At 39.5% G+C, this 18914-nt stretch overlaps 1 protein-coding gene across 3 annotated transcripts in view; it reads left to right on the top strand.

Annotated features, from left to right (window-relative positions):
- LDAH (lipid droplet associated hydrolase) overlaps positions 1-18914 on the top strand; it is a 92537-nt gene that overhangs the window by 64386 nt on the left and 9237 nt on the right. For 2 of the 3 annotated variants that reach the window (XM_065928631.1, XM_065928629.1), the window contains 2 exons: positions 1789-2023; positions 10937-11019. In XM_065928631.1, coding sequence (XP_065784703.1) covers positions 1789-2023; positions 10937-11019 — 318 coding nt within the window. Of the gene's footprint in view, positions 1-1788; positions 2024-10936; positions 11020-14952; positions 18418-18914 lie in introns of those variants that run through there. The other variant, XM_065928630.1, reaches the window with a different exon arrangement.

Genomic DNA, 18914 nt, shown 5'->3' with positions numbered 1-18914 from the left:
AACTATTTGGAACTCCCTGCTAACCCTGCAACTAACATGTGCAACCATATGTCCTCATATGTCTACTTTGAGATGACATAGTCAACAGAAATACATGCACAAGAGACATGTGTAAAAATATCAAAATATTTTTTAGTAACAACCCAGATATCTATCTGTAAAATCAGATGTGTTGTGTTCTTACAATGGAAAACTAGGTAGCAAAGGTAATGAGCTACTTCTATATGCATCAACAAAGATGGATCTTATAAACAATGTTGATTGAAGGAAGTAAGATAAAAACACACTGCTTGATTACATTTGTATCAAGTTCACTAACAGACAAAAATTAACTGTGGTATTAAGGGATAGGTGTTAGTCTGCTCAAACTGCCCAACAAAATGTCATAGACTGGGTGGTCTAAACAACTGACATTTATTGTCTCAGTTCTAGTTTGGAAGCCCAATATCAGCATGCCAACATGGTCAGTTTCTGATGATACTTCTTCCTGGCCTACAGATGGCTATCTCCTCTCTGTGTGTTCTCCACACCTCTTTTCTGTATGCTTTTGGGAAGAGTGCAAGCTCTGGTGTATGTCCTTCTAAAGACACTAATCTTATCCATGGATTCAAAAGGGGCTCACTGGTAAAGAATTCGCCTGCCAGTGCAGGAGACAAACAGGTTCGATCCCTGGATCAGGAAGATCACCTTGAGAAGGAAATGGCAACCTGTTTCAGTATTCTTGCCTGGAAAATTCCATGGACAGAGGAGTGTGGCAGGCTACAGTCCATGGGGTCAGAAAGAGTTGAACATGACTGAGCAACTGAGCATGCATGCTTTATTGAGGTTGAATCAGTTGTTAAAAATATATTTTATCCTGAGCTTCCCTGGTGACTCAGTGGTAAAGAATCAACCTGCCAACGCAGGAGACACAGGTTCAGCCCCTGATCTGGGAAGATCCCACATGCTGTGGAGCATCTGAGTTCTTGTGCCGCAGCTACTGAGCCAGTGCTCTAGAGCCTGGGGAACCGCAGCTACTGAAGCCCTTGTGCCCTAGAGCCCGTGCTCCACAGCGAGAGAAGCCACCACAATGAGAAGCCTGCACATCACAACTAGAGAGTAGCCCCCACTTGCCCCAACTAGAGAAAACCATGCAACAAGAAGACTCAGCACAGCCTATGTAAATACACACACACACACACACACACACACACACACACACACACACACACACACACACACACACACACACACGAGCCTGACAGACTACAGTCCATGGGGTTGTGCAGAGTCGGACATGATTAAAGTGACTGAGCAGCAGCAGCATGTATACATATGGTCCTGTTGAAGATTATCGTTGGCTGGTAAGGTTACAGAATAGATGAGCTTTTCAAAAGTGAACTATCTCCAAATATGAATAAAAGAAATTCTGACTAGAGTATTTTTTGTAGTTTTAATCTCTTTGGGCATCATTAGTCAAATTGGTAAACCACTAAAATGGTAAATTCATTTCTACTTTCAGCAATCCTTCAAAGGGAGTGGGAGTTGCTGTCATACTCAAGAATTTATCTAGGTATTTGACTTCCTCTTCATCCTGAAAATTAACCCCTTCAACTTGAGGGACATCCTTACATCCTACCCAGATTGGTTGAGGGCTGAGAAGGCAGTAGATGGTACTTCTCAGTCTGAATAGATTGTTAGCCATGTTCTAAAACCTAGTCATTTGTGGATATTATATAGAAGAAATGAGAAAGCAGTAACTTATCCCTTAGGAAAACTTCTCATCAAAATATTTTTTTTTAATTATAGGTAATTCGCTCCATTCTGCTCTTTCCAACAATTGAGCGAATGTCTGAGTCACCCAAAGGCAGGTTTGCCACACCTCTTTTGTGCTGGCTTCGCTATGCTCTCTATGTTCCTTGCTACTTACTGCTTAAACCATGGCCTGAGAAAATCAAGTCCTTGGTGATCAGAATGGCCCTTCAAATGATGGACATACCGAGGGAATTTTCGTGTCTGAATACGTTGGAACCGTTCTGCCTTGGTAAGCACATTTTAAAATGTATATGTTTATTCTTATATCAGAAAGTGTTAAGAGAATAACCAGACAGTAGGTGAGTCTCAAACAAGGTATTATTTGTTATATTTTTCTCCCCAAAGTTTAAAACTAGAAACAAAATGAAAATAGTGAGGGATATTCTAAATGACAGAGAATTCTCATCAGGCTTTAGTTTTAAACCTTATCCTCTGATTCTCTACTGTAGCTTCAAGACAAGAAAGAATTCTTCTCTATCTACTATATATGGAGTCCCTACAGGAATCCACGGTGTTCCCTGTTAAGCTCAGTGTATAAACTACAAAAATCAGCACAAGGAAATGAGGCCTAATATCCCCATAGAGTGAATAGACTATGATTTTGCTTTGCTCTTTAGAAGTTTTTGGAGAGATTTAAGTTATAAAAGTAATAAATAGTAGTCATGGTAGTATAACATTGGAGGCTTTACTGATTATAGTTTCTGAATATGCCAGGGAATGTTTTTGGTATTTTACTGTTTAGCTTCAAATGTTATTTTTAAATGTAATTTATCTTTTTAGTTAGTACTAATTTATACTATATTTACAAATGATTTTAATAATAAAATTATGCTACCTCCATAGTCTACAAAATGGAGATAATAATATCCTGTACCTCAAAAGATTATTACAGGATTAAATGTGATAATGTATGCAAAGTGCCTATCTGATATTTTATTTATAATAAGCCTCCAATGAATGATACAGCAGCAATTGCAGCAGCAGCTAATAGGACTGTTCTAAGCTTTTACCTACAGTCCTCAGAAGAACTAATGAAGTTCAGGTATTCCTGTTCCCATTTTACAGATGAAGATACTGAGGTTCAGAGAAGTTACATGGTTTGCCTGAAGTCACACAACTAGTGGGTAGTGTTCAAGTTCCAGCAATATGCCACTGTGTTAAGCTTCCTTTTACTGTAGCTGCTGCTGCGGTCTCTTTGCTCCAGTCAAGCATGAAAGCAGGACCACTGTCTAAAGTTTATGGTGCTCACCTATACTGATCCCCACAATTTCATGTGCATAGTGAGTTCAGAAACAAGTCACACCCCTGCCTTTATAGTCATACACCCACAGATTATGCGGGATGTGTTTTCCTAAATAGCAAGAAGCAGTCATCACAAATACAAAGTTCAGTCTATTTTCTGTATTTATGGATTTGCCCCCCCAGCCATGTTCTACCAACACCTATTGTTTATTATAGGCTTAGCAAGGCAGAGGAAGATAAGATAGGGAGAAGGGAAGCCAGGCTTGGAACAGTCATAAAAATCACCAAAGATTGAAGTTGGAGATGTCCCTTGAGGACCTGCTGGCCTACCCCCTTATTTTTCCCTCATAGAAGAGAAAGAAATAGCCTAGTAAGTGAAAATGGCAATGACTGTAAGTCAGACACCCTCAGTGGAATACCTAGAATTACCACTTTAAAATCTACTTAAGGAGACATATTTTTAAAAAAAACAAAAACACTATAAGTATATCAACATATAATTCTAAAACATTCAGTAACACATAGACAGGCCAGAGAAAGAACATAGAGAAAGAGAAAACAGATAGCTATCAGAAAACAAATAATAAAATGGCAAACAAGCTCTAACATTACCAATAGTTACATTAAAGTAAATGGTCAAAATGCACCAATTAAAAGATAAAAATTGGCAACATGAATTTAAAAACATAACCTGAGTATATGCTATCTTCAGAAAATATAGTTAAAGCATAATCATATAGGTAGGTTGAAAGTAAAAGAATAGGAAGAGATATATCATGCAAACATTAATCAAATGAACCAGGAATGATTATATTAATATCAGATAAAGTGGTCTTCAGAGCAAAGAAAATTACCAGGAATGGAGAGGGACATTACATAATGATAATAGTAAAAGAGTTAGTCTACTAAGGAATCATAGTAATTCTAATATGTGTATGTACAAAACAAGTGTGCTGCAAGATACCTGAAGCAAAAACTGATGTAACTGAAAGGAGGACAGATCCACAATTATAACTGGATACGTAAATACCCCCTCAACAATCAGTAGAATGATAGAACAGAAAGTTAGCAAGGATATACATGAATTCAGCAACAGTATCAACCAACAGGATTTAATTTGTAGAAAATGGCAACTCACTCCAGGATTCTTGCCTGGAAAATCCCAGGGGCAGGGGAGTCTGGCGGGCCACAGTCCGTGAGGTCGCGACGAGGTGGACATGACTGACTCAACTGAGCTACTAAGCTCGCACGCACATACAACGCTTCACCCCAAACATCTGGGTTTCTGATAGACATTAGATAGCCCTGTGCTTCCCTTCTGCCTCTTTAGCGGTATTCTCTAAACCCAAGTCAAGACATGGGATGTTAAGGAAGTTTTCCTTGTTTTCCTATATATATTTAGTGATTATATAACACATTACATATGACATGTGATGTGTTTAATATTTTTCTATTAAAAAAGATACTTATGTAAAGATTTTTTTTCAGTTTTTCTACACCACAATTATAAATAGCCTCTTGAAGAAGTAGGCTCCATAAGTTGTGCTCAAGAGAAAGGAATCTTCCCTTTCAGCTGCAGTGATTGACTCCTCCTGAGTCTTCGGGAGCCCTGAGTGCAGGCATCAAGGAGCAAGACAGTTTGGGCATAGGACATGTTCCCCTCCGTGACTCAAGGCAACCAGAGGCTTCCATCTGCACTGTTGCTTGGGGGAACTGTGGAATTTCTTTCCCATAGTACAGTTACACGATGTGCAAAACAGACTGTAAACCAGACGAAACACTCAGCCACATTGCTTCATCTCTGTTCCAAACAACCAACTTGCAAACAAACTTTTGGAGCACAGCCCTTGTATTTCTGACATCCCTTCCTTCTCTGATTTTCTGTTCTCTTCCTTCTATTGATAGACCTGGCTTTCTAACATCCAAGTAACCAGTACTTTAGTAGTCTCTTTTTTCCCCTCATTACTCTCCCCATCTATAACAACTTAGGGTAAAGAGAAAAAAGGCAAGAATTACCTGTGTTCTTTCTACTTTGTGTTCTTGGTTTATTCTCTACAAAGATGCTTAGTTCAATCTTCTACTCATGACAGTAGGCTAATCCTTAACCAAGCATCTCCATCATCCTAGCCGGCATCTTTTTACCTCTCCCCTTTGGATACCAGTTCACCCTTGCCTCTTCCTGCAATAGCTACCACAGAATCTACCTTTACCCAGTCTTGCCCTGACCATCCCACTAGTGATTCCTGTTACCTTGCTTAGGACAAATGGAAGAAGGTCCCAGCTGAGAGAGACTGATACTCATAAATCCCTGACTCTTGAAGATGATTAGTGTATTCCTCCTGAGCTTTTATCCCATGAATGGTGAAGATTAATCAATATTTCAACCAACCACTTGAGTTGATGACATGATTTTCATTTTACACAGAGAGGGCTCATTGGGGGAAAGGAATACCAGATCTGAGATTGTTCACAGTGGTCAAATCTATACCCTCCAGACCTACTTCTCTGTAGTTTGACTATCATCCAGACAATGACCTCCAGTATACCAGTCTGACCAGTTTACCTCCTAAAAGGAGGACTTGCAGTGTTTGCACATTATGTAATGTCTGTGCTTCAGTAGAAATCTTACAGAAACAAATGGAGGAAGTTTGCCAGTCCAAGTGGTGGATAATAAATCCTGACCTATCTGGATAGAAACAGATTTTCTGTATCCTTTAGTTTATACACATATTTTTTTGTGGTAGCAAGGTCTGAAAAGTTCAAGGAACCAAACTGTTCAAATATTTCAAATGCTGTTGTCCTTTTGGCAAAAATGGTGGTTTTTATAGGCTGAGAGTCTGTGTATTAGCCCTCTTTACCAGATTGAGTAAAACCTCTTTTCCTATGCAGCATTCAAGATAGAGTGGCCCTAATTCAGTTAGTGTACTTTATAAACTTCACCATGTGTTCATCAGTTCAATTTATGTAACTCGATTGTTTTGCATATTACTTTTAAAGAAAATGTATGGGGTTTTTTTCCTTTAATTTTAATTCTGTAATAGTTGCTACTATGTATTTTCTTTATAATAGATGTTCTTCTGTTTCATGAGAAATAGACTTCTCACTGAGACAACTAAATTGGATTTTCTGATCAAAGCTAAAAGCAAATATATTTTAGCTTAGCAGTATCACAGGTCAAGATAATTAACGTTAAAAAATATTCTAGAGTCTTTTTGTTAGTTAGACCAAATTGATGTCTTAATTCCTTTCACTTATCTAATTAGAAAAACAGTGCAGACAAAGGGCATTCCTGGTAGATTACATTACCTTTGTTGCATGCATTCTTGTAAAAGAGACTTTGTAATCTTTCCTTTCCTTAATCAATATGTAAATAACTTTTAAAAGCATGTACAGTTACATGAATTGAAAACTATTCAATGATCTGCTGACACATAAGCTTCACTCAAGAATCACAAATTTCTTCTCAGAATATTTTTGACTTAATCACAGAATAATATTTTGAATAAGACAAAACCAGACTTGCATGTTACCTAGTCTCTCATTTTTGTGTGTAACTTAGGAAAATCCATTAAAAGCCAACTTAAACTTTAATTATTCATGGAAGTTTAGCCTTAAATTCAGCAGTGAAGGAAAAAAACTTTGTGTGTGTGGTCAGTATTAGGATTTAGGCAAAAGGTGATTAGATATGGTACTAGAATATCACCTCTGGTTTAGAATTAAATGACTCAGTGAAGGTTTTTAATATTTTTTTCAATAGATGTTTATGTGTATGTGTGTATATATCACATATATATATTTAAATTATCTACCCCTCTAAAAAGTTGTATTATTTTTAAAAAATCATACGCCTTGAGTTGTATGTTTACTTTGATGAACTCTGTCACATTGATAAGACTATCTGTTTATAAATCAGATCAACCAATACCTGCCAACTTGGCTTCCCCATGTCAGCATCTAGACTCTCTTGTGACATCAACTCTTGCTCTACCTCAAGGAAGGCAGCAGGTTTTTCCTCCTGACCCTCCCCCCAAACCTTCCCCTAAAAAGAAAACCACCAGCCCAGTTCCTACCCATTTATTTTATTTAACAACCCTTACTGACATTTGCCATGAACCAAGGACCTGGATAATCACTGGAGAGAAAAAATGAAATAGAGCTGTTGAGATAGATTTATATATATATACATATGTGTATATATATATATATATATATATATATATATATAATTACCCTAACATTATGTTTATATTTACATTTCTATTTATATAGCATGTTAGAGGAAATCAATGAGAGAAATTTTAATACATCACAGTTAGGACTGGTATGAACACAGATACAGGGCAGAAATGGTACCGAAAAAGGGAGAAACTAGTTCTACCCAGGTAAATAAGGGAGAAGACAAATGAATTTGGACTTGAAGATGACTTGGAAATTTTCCAGACGGACAAACTGGCATTAAGGTAGGTGATTAGGTTAATTAAACAGAAGGCAGCCTTCTGCTGCAGACTATGTTTACTTGGAGAATTTAGCGATAGCATTTAGCCTGTGACATGAATGTCCTATTGGCCTTCCGGTTTTAGCCCCCCTTTATTTCATTCCTTCGCCACTCCACTGTGAGTTGAAGTCCTGTAGTGATATTTAAACACTAAGCAGATTTCAGAAGATGATGGTAGCAAATAAAATAGAACATTAGACTCAGTGAGGTTTTTTACACCTGTATTTAGATTTGTTATGAAATGAAAGTAAATAAGTACCATTCTTCTAAATCATTCTCCTCCCTTCATGTTTTGTTTCCATTACTCCTACTACTAGATATTTCCTTCACTGTGGTGCTTGAAACTCTGATTTCTGCTGGGTTTCCAGGAATGCTGTTGACAGTATTGCCAGGAGAAATGTGTTTTCCCCTTAGGAAATTACACTTCTATCTGGTATTTTTGTTTCTGACCACTGTGTTGTGTTACGAGCATTTCTGAGGGAAGAAAAGGATGGCTTCCTTGGAGCAGTTACTGGAAAGGAAACTTGTATTCTACTTTCTAAAAGCAAACAACGAAAAAGTGTACTTAGATGGGAAATTACCAGGAGAAACAAAAAAAATGAGAATAAAGGTGAAATACATCCCCTGATGAAAATTTTGCTTTTTAGAAATATAACATTCCTTACACATTTTTTGAATTTTTATACATTTTACTAATTCAAGAATAACACTGCAGAAAAGTGCCTGAAACATAAAAATGTTTACCTCCACGAATGATCAGAAAGCAAACTCCTATGTAACTTCTACCTAGCTCAAGAATCACCATTGCCTGGATATCACAAGCCTCTTTTATGCCCCCTGCATATCCCAGGTCCGCTCCTGAGTTCATTCAGGTTGTCAGCAGGATCTCGTTCACTTGGCTTTTTGATTGTAGTCCCCATCTTCTTGCTGGTTGTCAGCAAGGGGTCCTCCCAGCTCCTCGAGGTTAGCTTCATATCCTTCTCACATGTGCTCCGTCTTCAAACCAACAGCAGTGCATTTCATCCTCTTAGGACTTTGAATCTGTGACTTTCTCTTCTGCCACTAGCCAGAGAGAACTCAGATTTTGAAGGACTCATATGATTAGATCAGGCCCACTGAGATTTTCTCCCTTAAAGACTCCACTTTATAACATAACCTAGTCATGGGAGCAATATGTCATCTTACTCACAGGTTTCACCCACACTCAGAGGGGATTGATTATAAAAGGGCAAGGATCGTTTGTGTCGTCTAAGAATTCTGCCTACCAGAGACCACCTGTTCTCTGCTGTTCTGAAATGCCACCTTTGTCGAGAATTAAATAACCATATATGTGTAGTCATATCTGGAAGAATTCATTTAGAATCAATATTATTTCTTCTTTGAATGTTTCATAGAATGGACCAATGAACTTATCTTGCCCTGGAGTTTTCTTTGTGGAGAGGCTTTTAAGTTACAAATTTAAGAACTATTGAAGTTACTTATTGTCATGCATGCTTAGTCACTCAGTCCTGTCTGACTCTTTGCAACCCCATGGACTATAGCCAGCCAGGCTCCTCTGTCCATGGGATTTTTTTGCAGGCAACAATACTGGAGTGGGTTGCCATTTCCTCCTCCAAGGGATCTTGCCAACCCAGGGATCGAGCCCACGTCTCCTGCATTGCAGGCAGATTCTTAACTGCTGAGCCATCAGGGAAGCCCCTATCTGTTGTCAAGTGAGCTTCGAATTTGTGTCTGTGTACAGACTGTTTCATCTGAGTTTTTAAATTTCATGGCAAAGTCCACAAAATTACCTGATTATTATTACTTTGCCAACTAAGGTCCGTTTAGTCAAGACTATGGTTTTTCCAGTAGTCATGTATGGATGTGAGAGTTGGACTATAAAGATAGCTGAGTACAGAATTGATGCTTTTGAGCTGTGGTGTTGGAGAAGACTCTTGAGAGTCCCTTGGACTGCAAGGAGATCCAACCAGTCCATCCTAAAGGAGATCAGTCCTGAATATTCATTGAAAGGAGTGATGCTGAAGCTGAAACTCCAATACTTTGGCCACCTGCTGCAAAGAGCTGACTCATTGAAAAGACCCTGATCCTGGGAAAGATTGAGGACAGGAGGAGAAGGGGATGACAGAGGATGAGATGGTTAGATGGCATCACCGACTGGATGGACATGAGTTTGAGTAAACTCGGGGAGTTGGTGATGGATAGGGAGGCCAGGCATGCTGTGGTCCATGGGGTCGCAAAGAGTTGGACATGACTGAGCAACTGAACTGAACTGATCCTTTTGATGTCTGTAGTATCTGAAGTGTTGTCATTTCTCATTCCTGATATTGGTAATGTTTTATGTATTCTCACATTTTTTTCCTGAACAGTCTGGCTATAGAGATTTATCAGTTTTCTTGAACCTGTTTTTAGTTTCATTTAGTTTCTCATTTGTTTTTCTGGTCTCAATTTGATAAATTTCTGCTGTGAACCTTATTATTACTTTATTCTGCCTCCTGACTGGAGTCAGACCAACTATCTTTTATATCAATATACACAAGTATGTTAAGTCCTTTATTTAAGAGAGAGACTTTAAACTGTGTTTTTAAAAAGATTCACTTATGATTTCAAGAGACATACTTAAAATGACAAAAGATTAAAGATAAAAGACAAATAGGAGGATGATGCCAAAAAGAAAGCAAACTAACAGTAATAACACCAACCAAAGTGGAATTAAAGGCACAGAGAATCAAATGAAAATTTGTGTAGTAGTACCAGAAAGTCTTTACCACTGAGCTTCCAGGGAAGCCCACAAATTTGGATTATCACTGACTTTCTTCCTTCTTTTCAAATATTTGTCATCTTGAAAATGGTGGTCACTGTACCTATTTTGCATATAGTAGGTATAGTATTTTGCATATAATAGGTATAGTAGGACTGACCGTCACTAACAACTAACTCTTAAAGATCATTTAAACCTATTTTAAAACAAACATTCTTTATAGTTGTGGCCTTTCTAAAAAAACGCTACCAAGATGTTTTAATGTTTGCAACTGTGTGTGGTTTCCCTGATATGCATGATTTATCTGTTAAAATGTGTGATTCTAATCCTTAAATCATAAAAATACCTTGATCAGGTACAGTGACACACATCTGCTGTGATATCTGACATTAGGTCAGCATACAGCTAAAGGTTGCTGCTGAGAAAGCCAGGTGAAGGTAAGAGAGAGCCTTCCATAGGGCATGCCCTTGTTTCCAGGGTCAGTGCATGTCACTGACTCACACGCCTCTCTTGGCCTCCCTGACATTTCACATCACGTAGCACTTGCCAAAAAAAAAGGGTGACACAGGAATTGACTACAATTAATTTGACATTTGTGTTTGTTCTATATATTCTAAATGTTTGTCTTTTTTTTTTTTTTAATGTAGTTAACGCTGCCTACCTTGGGAGCCAAGAAATGAGGGAGGTAGTGAAGAGAGACAACAAAACCATCAAAGAACATTTACCTAAGGTAATCACTTTAGTGCTGTAGTACTTACTGAGGATGAAAGGCTAGAGTTGGATAGAATTTGTAAGACCTCAAGGGTTTGTAAATTTGAGATCATGTTCTAGTTAGTGTTAATGTAGTCCTTGAAAGTTGCATAGAAAATAAGTAAAGCTGACTGCATAGTTATTTAAATATGTTTTACCACCTGTTTTTGTTGGGTTTATTTTTAGAATTAATACTTCTCTCTAGAGCTTTGTACTGAAAAGACTCACAATAATATTTATGGGGAAAAAAGTTATTTTAAAATATAAGTGAAACATTGGAAAAGAACTGACATTCCTGTGATCTGATGACTCAGTGAACCCGTCTTTCTTCTTCTCCAATGCACTAAAGCCCAGTTCTGACATCAAGACCAGTATTCTATACAAGCAGGTGCGGAAAGGGAACGATTGAAATAGCACTTTTAAGTTGCTGCTGTAAGTGATAAAACCTTAATACAAGCGTATTTGGAAGTACCAGTTTCTGAAACTGTGAGGGGCCGTGGTTTAGGATGTGTCGAAGCATCCTAGAATTTAGATGGCCCTGGTACTCCCCTGTCATTGTTTGCCTGTCTGTCCATTCTGAATAGGATAGAGTTGTGCCATCTAACGTGATAGCCACTAGCCACATGGGGTTTATTCATGGCTCCTCTGAATTGAGCTGTGCCGTAAGTATAAAATACACCCTGGATTTCAGAAACTTAGTACCAAAAAAAAAAGTAAAATATTTCATTAATATTTATATATTAATTACATGTTGAAAATGGTAATATTTTAGATACACTGGGTTAAATATATATTGGATTGGCCAAAAATTTTGTTCAGATTTTTCTGTGTGATGTCACAGAAAAAGCCGAATGAATGTTTTGGCTAATCCAGTATATTATTAAAAGTAATTTCATCCGTTCCTTTATATGACACTTTAAAAAATGTTGTTATTAGAAAATACACTAAACAGTTTTTGTAAAATATAGTTAACCAGAGTTTCTTTGGTAATTACCTGCGTGCCTTTGTATTTCTGTTGGACTGTGCTAATATGGAACTTTGTAGTCAGTGCTGAACTGTGACATCTGCTGGATGCAGTGAAATGAGCCCCACTGCGTGACCAGCTCTAACAGGGCCCAGGAACCTACAATCTGCAAGTAAAATCTTAAATACCCTGCTATGTTTAGAATCTCTCCATAAACTTTGAGACATTTGACTTAAACTTGCCTACAGTTAATTCATATTTCTATAACCTCCCAATAAAGTTATCTTAAAGCAAGAAATGTATATGTTCTTAAAAAAATATTTTTAGAATATTGATCTATCGTAGCTTCACCCAGAGAGGACTTTTGAAAGTGCCAGTCTGTTTGTCTTATGACCACAGTGGTCATCATATTTCTAAAATAGCAGTTGACTGAAGAGTGAAATTTTGAAGACAGAGGATACCCTCACTAGCTGAATGGGGGAGGTTGGGGCCTCATAGGGACCCTCTTTCCAGGGCTTGCAACTGTTTTCAGTCCCTAATGTCTGTGAAAATGCAAGAAAAACAGTATTTTATTTTTTATTTAAATTATAAGTGAATTTGTTTCAAAGCCTCGTTTAAGTTCACCAGGCTAGAAGTTCATGAAAACAACTCAATTCCCAGTTAAGAAGAAGACTGGCAGATGCTCATTTCCTAAATTGACACTTGCTGAATGACTCGACCCGTCATGTGTCATATTCTGTCTTACCACCTGTGGAAGCCAGCTGCTGCAAAGTACTCATCATTCCTGGATTCTGTTTGTATGTTGTGCTCAGAAAGAGGTCAAAGGAAGGTGCTAACTTATTCCCGTCCTAAGTTAAATCCATATGCAAGTGTAATCATTCCCAGATAGAGGGCCGCTCATGGTAACGGTGTTAGGACTGTACTTTGCAGAAACTGTGGGAGAAATATGGAGGTATAATGGTAGATGGCAGGCATTTCAAGGTTAATGTTAACACACAGTCACAGGGCTAAACCTTTCCAGCTAGAAGGAATGGTTTTATTTTGTTTTTAAGATAGCATTGAATGTATTCATGAAACTTGGGAAAGCAAGGCATGTTTAGTTTAATGATGCAAAACTACCTGCAGTTAATTGACTACCCTCTCTACCAGCCACATTTGAATTCTCCCCCAGAATAATACAGTTCCAATTGCTAAGTGAAATGAGGTATAAAAAGACAGGAAGTTTATTGCCATTTTTTTGTTTCTGTAATGAAAAAAAAAAAAAGGAAACATGCTGTAATTTAATATTGGTAACAAGTTGAGTCAACATATGTCCCAGTCTGCCTGAGAAAGTAAAGAAACGAAAGGGCACATGGTTCTAGCAAAATAGTGGGCATTTCCCCACACCCTCCAAACAATCCTGATAATTAGTCAGACTTGAAAGTCACTTCCCAAGATTAGACATATCCCTATTTTTTTTTAATGTTTATTTATCTATTTGGCTGCATCAGATCTTAGTTGCAACACTTGGCAGGATCTTTCATTGCAACATGTAGACTGTGTTAATTATGGCATATGGGCTTTAGCTGCTCCACAGCACGTGGGATCTTAGTTACCTGACCAAGGATCGAACCTGCATCCCCTGCATTGCAAGATGGATTCTTAAGTGCTGAACCATCAGGGAAGTCCCCATATCCCTGTTTTAGGTCATTGTAGTCACAGATACTCTGTCCCATCTCAGCCCAAACATAAGCATTCAGAAACGTCTTTCCGGTTCAGGACTGCCCATTTTGAGGATGTTTTGAGCCACACATTTTGTTGCAGAAATCATTCAATTTTTATCTGTTATTCAACTTTTAAAACAGTTCTGGAAAATCTGTCTTTGTGCCATCCAGGCAGGAAGCCACAGTAAAATTCGTCTAAAAACAGTCACTTTACTGCCTCATGTGGATGGCCTTTGGACTCTTTCTCCTCCTCTAGAGCACTGTCATAATCAGCAGGCTTTGGATCTAAATTCAAACTTTTTACCACTGCATTTCCATATGAGGAGATCTTTTTAATCTTCTTGAAGCTAATGGGTCTTTTTAACTCTGAAAAGTCTCCAGAGCTGACTGTCTTCCTTCTTTCCTAGGTCTGGAGACTTTCCACCCAGAGTCAGCTGTGCTTCAGCACTACATACGATTGTTTCCTTTTCCGGAAGCAAAGATATCAGACTCAGTTGTCTCCCAAAGAGTAGAGCAGGGCCTGTGGCATCACAGGTTGTGTTCTTCCCTCACCTGACTACATTCTACCTGTCCTTTAGGACTTGTCTCCATTGTCCTCTTTAAGAAGCCTTCTCCAGCCCCGGGTTTTGGTTAGAAGTCCCTCCCCTCAGCACTCCTGGCTCCATATGTAGAGTTATGATATCGCATTTCTCACATGGCATTTAAATAATCAGTTCCCACCCCCACCCTCTTTGAAGGTTTTTCTCATCTCGGTGTCCGTGTGGCCTAGCACAGTGCGTCATATTTGAACAATCAGTTAATGTACACTAGATGGATGGACAGGAAAGCTCTGAGAGTATAGATTCTAAGCCTTTTTTGTGCCATGGATCTTTCTGACTGTGTCATGGATGGACTCCTCAGAATATTTTTTTAAGTGCATGAAGTATATTTTTTACCACAAAAAGTTATATTGAAGTATCACTATCCAAATACATTAAAAGCATATTTGTGATGTATATTATGTGCATCTTTACTAACAAAATAAATGAGATATACTATCAGTCAGAATTACTATTGTAAATTTGTAGTGATGTGCATAAAAACTTTTAGTTTACCTACAACCAGTGTACTGTAATGTGAATATTTCAGTAATTTTATAGATGACACACAATAGATATTTCTAATCCTTCTGAAATCATGGTTAGAGGTTAGCAAAAAAGGATGCATTCTTTTTCCTATCCAAGTTCACATTACCCTCTCCCTACAGCTGCTACTGCATCCACCCATGAACGTGTGTGGACCTGTGGACCCCAGGTGAAGAAGCTTTGCCTATGAGGCCCTGGAGAAGCTTAGGCAACGTGGTATTAACTCTGGCTTGGGCGCTGGCCTGAGAAGAAGCCATGGTGTGCTACACTAAAGAGACTATTTTGAGTTGTTGGGAAGTTAAAGGGTTTAAGAAGGAGGGTAATAATCAAGGTGATGTTCAGGAGGTTTGACAACCATATCCCTTAACCACTGACCCATCAGAACATACGCCATCTGTGAACAGTCAGTCAGTTCAGAGGTACCAGTTCATATCAGTTAGCGCAAGGAATGTGGCTAGATTAACCAGTGAGGGAAATTATTTGGAAAAATGCGTATCAGAATGTTGGAAAAGAATGAAATTTGAGGTGGGAAAATTGTATAGAAAACTTTTCTAAGAACTAAGGCAAGGAAGTTGGGGGTAAAGATGGAGGTAGAATTTGGAAAGATCCAGGAAGTAGAATCAAAGACACTTAGCACTCATAGTTCATGAAAGCATGGCGATGGAGTAAGATTATTTCTCTGCATTTGGATTTTGTAACGCGGTAGGGAATATGGGAGGAGAAGTGCCAGCAAGTTGCAGGAGCTGGTTGAGAAAGTAGTTCCTTCTGGTCCTTTTGTTTGATATACCTGTGGGACACCCGGGGACACGTGTCTGGCAGGTAGTTGGATATATGTGGATAGGAAGCCTAGAAGAGGAATCTGGGCTGAACTTTGATTTGGGAATGATGAGGATATATTTGGAGTCATGAGCACGGGTAATAGTAACCCAAGGAAATATGTAGAATGAGGAGAAAAGACATATAAAGGCTGATCCTTGGGGAACACAGCTAAAAAACTGGGAGGAAAGAGAGGAGCTAATGACTAAGACGGGAGTGGGGGCGGGGGAGGTATGGGAATGAGAGCCAGGATGGAGTAAACCAAAGCAAGAGCATCAACTGTACGTTTTCGCCACCCCAGTCCCAATCCTTCTGGGAGCCCCCAGGGTATGCTCTGCATTATGAGGCACCTGGCGTGTCTGAGGCAAACAGGAGGTCAGCGTTCCCTCGCTCTGTCATTGTTCTCAACTACAAGGGGATGTATGTCTCTTCCACAGAAAAGTGAATTAGTGTTTGGTTTACAAACTTGAAGTTTTCATTTAAAACTCACTTAGGAGGGAAATTCTAAACTGCCGTGACCATCCTTGGCCTAGACTCATGGAAACAGCTGGTGTGTGCTACTGCCAGGCAGAATTCGAGCATCACTATCAGTCAATAGGGCTCTGAAATCGTTCCCAGTGAGAGCACACGAGATGCTGCTTTCTGACCTCAGTGGGCCGCGGTGAGAGGACTGCCTGCAAATGGTGCTGCCCCTGCCCCCAGAGGGCCAGCCTGGGGCCACGGTGTGGTTGGGAAAGGGGCCGAGGGTCCTCAGGAACAGGGACCCGCCTCCGCTACACTCGCCCCGTCCTGCTTAGCCCACCCGAGCCCAGAGGCGCATGTTGCCTTTGGGAACAGACAAACCTCGCGACCGTTCTCTGCAGACCTGGGCATGCAAATCCTTCAGACATGCCCATGTCCCGCTTAGCTGAGCATAGGACGCGCTCCCTGGACCCTGCTAACCAGGACTGCCTTTCCGCCAGCCTCGGCCTGAAACTGATTGTGTTAGTTCTGCCTATTCAATCTGAAGCCTGTTCAGAATACCATAATCATCCTGGAAATAGATAGTCTGTTTGGGTCTCAGTCATTTGGACCTGGAGCCCTCCATCTGAAGCACTTTTGTGTCAGCACACCCTGGAGCTTTTCTGGTGGAGTTTTCTAGAGGAGCGTGATCCAGAGGAGGATGAGCATATGGGAAGCAGAGTCCTGAGAGTCACCACCTGAGGTCCACGAACCAGTTCCACCGCTTGCTTACTTAGGTGACCTTGGTTAAGTTACTAGACTTCACTGTGTCCCTTTATTTTTTCATCAATAAAATGGTTTAATAATAGTATCTATTCTTATACAGTTGTTCCAAACCTATAATGCTACATATAATTCATATAAAGACCTTGCATATACTAAGCATTGAACAAAAGTTTATTATTATTATAAAGTTAGTCATATCCTAGGTATACCTCTGAGTACTTTAAAAAGACTTTACCTAACTTGTTCTCTCCATACCCACCCCCTTCAGGGCTTCCCTGATAGCTCAGTTGGTAAGGAATCCTCCTGCAATGCAGGAGACCCCTGTTCAATTCCTGGGTTGGGAAGGTCCACCAGAGAAGGGATAGGCTACCCACTCCAGTATTCTTGGGCTTCCCTTGTGGCTCAGCTGATAAGAATCCACCTGCAATGCAGGAGACCTGGGTTCAATTCCTGGGTTGGGAAGATCCCCTGGAGAAGGGAAAGGCTACCCACTCCAGTATTCTGGCCTGGAGAATTCCATGGACTGTGTATAGTCCATGGGGTCACAGAGAGTCAGACATGACTGAGCAACTTTCACTTTCACCCATCCCTTCAGATGTTTTCATTCTGTAATGAAAGATTTTTGTAATATTAAATACGTAGCCAGTCCCATTCTGACCACTTCTTCCTATAAGATGCCTAAGGGAGATGTTGTGTGGGAGCAGCAGTGAAGGAAAACACAGTATTACTTAATCCTTACCAGAACTTCCAGTCCCCTGGTGCCTAGAATTCAGGTAAACTGGCCTTGGTTGTTCCTCTAAGTTAGTTAAGCAAGACCCTTCTCATCTGCCGGTTTCCTGAGGCATAAAACCAGGGAGAAACAGACGCACAGGGAGATAAGTTTGCTGCCGGTGCCACATACTTTGTTGCTTCACCAGAGGAAGATAGACGCCTTGGGTCAGCTCCTCACTCCAGTCCCACGTAAGGAAGAGATGGAACTAGGTATCGATGCTCTAGTGACTTCCACTTGGGAACGAGCAGGCTCTGGCCCTTTACACGTGAGTCGTGCAGAGATAAGAGAGCCCCATTTTGCAGGGTTTTCGATGCATGATTTTTCCAGTTTCTTGGAGAGTGGCCCAGTCTGTAACCTGCTTGGACCTCCTCCAGTGCCTGCAGGGGGAGCAGGGCTCAGTGCTCCTGAAGGATCGTGTGTTCCCCTCTGTCCTCAGCCACATTTTTTAATCTTCAGGGATTTTAATTCTCATTTTTTTTTAAGAATGATAATTGATCCAGTTCTAGATGAAGGAAAGAAAGGAAGCAAGGTAAATTGGACAATGAATTTTCTAAACTCTCTCCCTTTCTTCAGCAATTGTTCGGGTTCTTAAAAATGGTTGCTCAGCCTCTTATACAGAGTGAAATGTCAGAAAGAGGAAAACAAGGATTGTGTATTAATGCATATGTATAGAATCTAAAAAAATGGTACTGATGAACCTAGTAGAGAATAGACTTATGGACACAGCAGGGAAAGGTGAGGGTGGGATGAATTGAGAAAGTCATTGACATATATACACTATCATATGCAAAATAGATGGTTGGTGGGAAGCTGCTATATGACACAGGGAGGCCAGCCTGCCACTCTGTGATGACCTAGAGGGATGATGTGGGGGGACTGGAGGGAGACTCAGGAGGGAGGGGATATGCATACATATATATTATTATATTATACATATTATGTTATATTATTATATACATATATATACGTATATATTATTATATACATATACATACATATTATATATATAATATATAAATAATTATGAGTGATTTGCATTGTTGTATGGCAGAAACCAACACAACATTTAAGCAATTTTCCACCAATTAAAAAAATTTTTTAAATGATTTCTCAGAAAGACTACAGTGAATTGGTTAAAGCTTTGTGATTGTTATTCTTCTGTTCCCAAGAGGGATGGGATTTTTAAGTAACTGAAAAGAGATGCTTATATTACAAAATAGGTTTCCTTTAACGTTGCAGGGTCAAGGCTTAGGTGTCTGATTTTGGGGG

The sequence above is a fragment of the Muntiacus reevesi genome, chromosome 3, assembly GCF_963930625.1.
Source record: "Muntiacus reevesi chromosome 3, mMunRee1.1, whole genome shotgun sequence".
In the NCBI taxonomy this organism is placed as follows: Eukaryota; Metazoa; Chordata; class Mammalia; order Artiodactyla; family Cervidae; genus Muntiacus; species Muntiacus reevesi.
The sequence above is the reverse complement of the archived record's forward strand: the minus strand, read 5'-3'. Positions and strand labels throughout refer to the sequence as shown.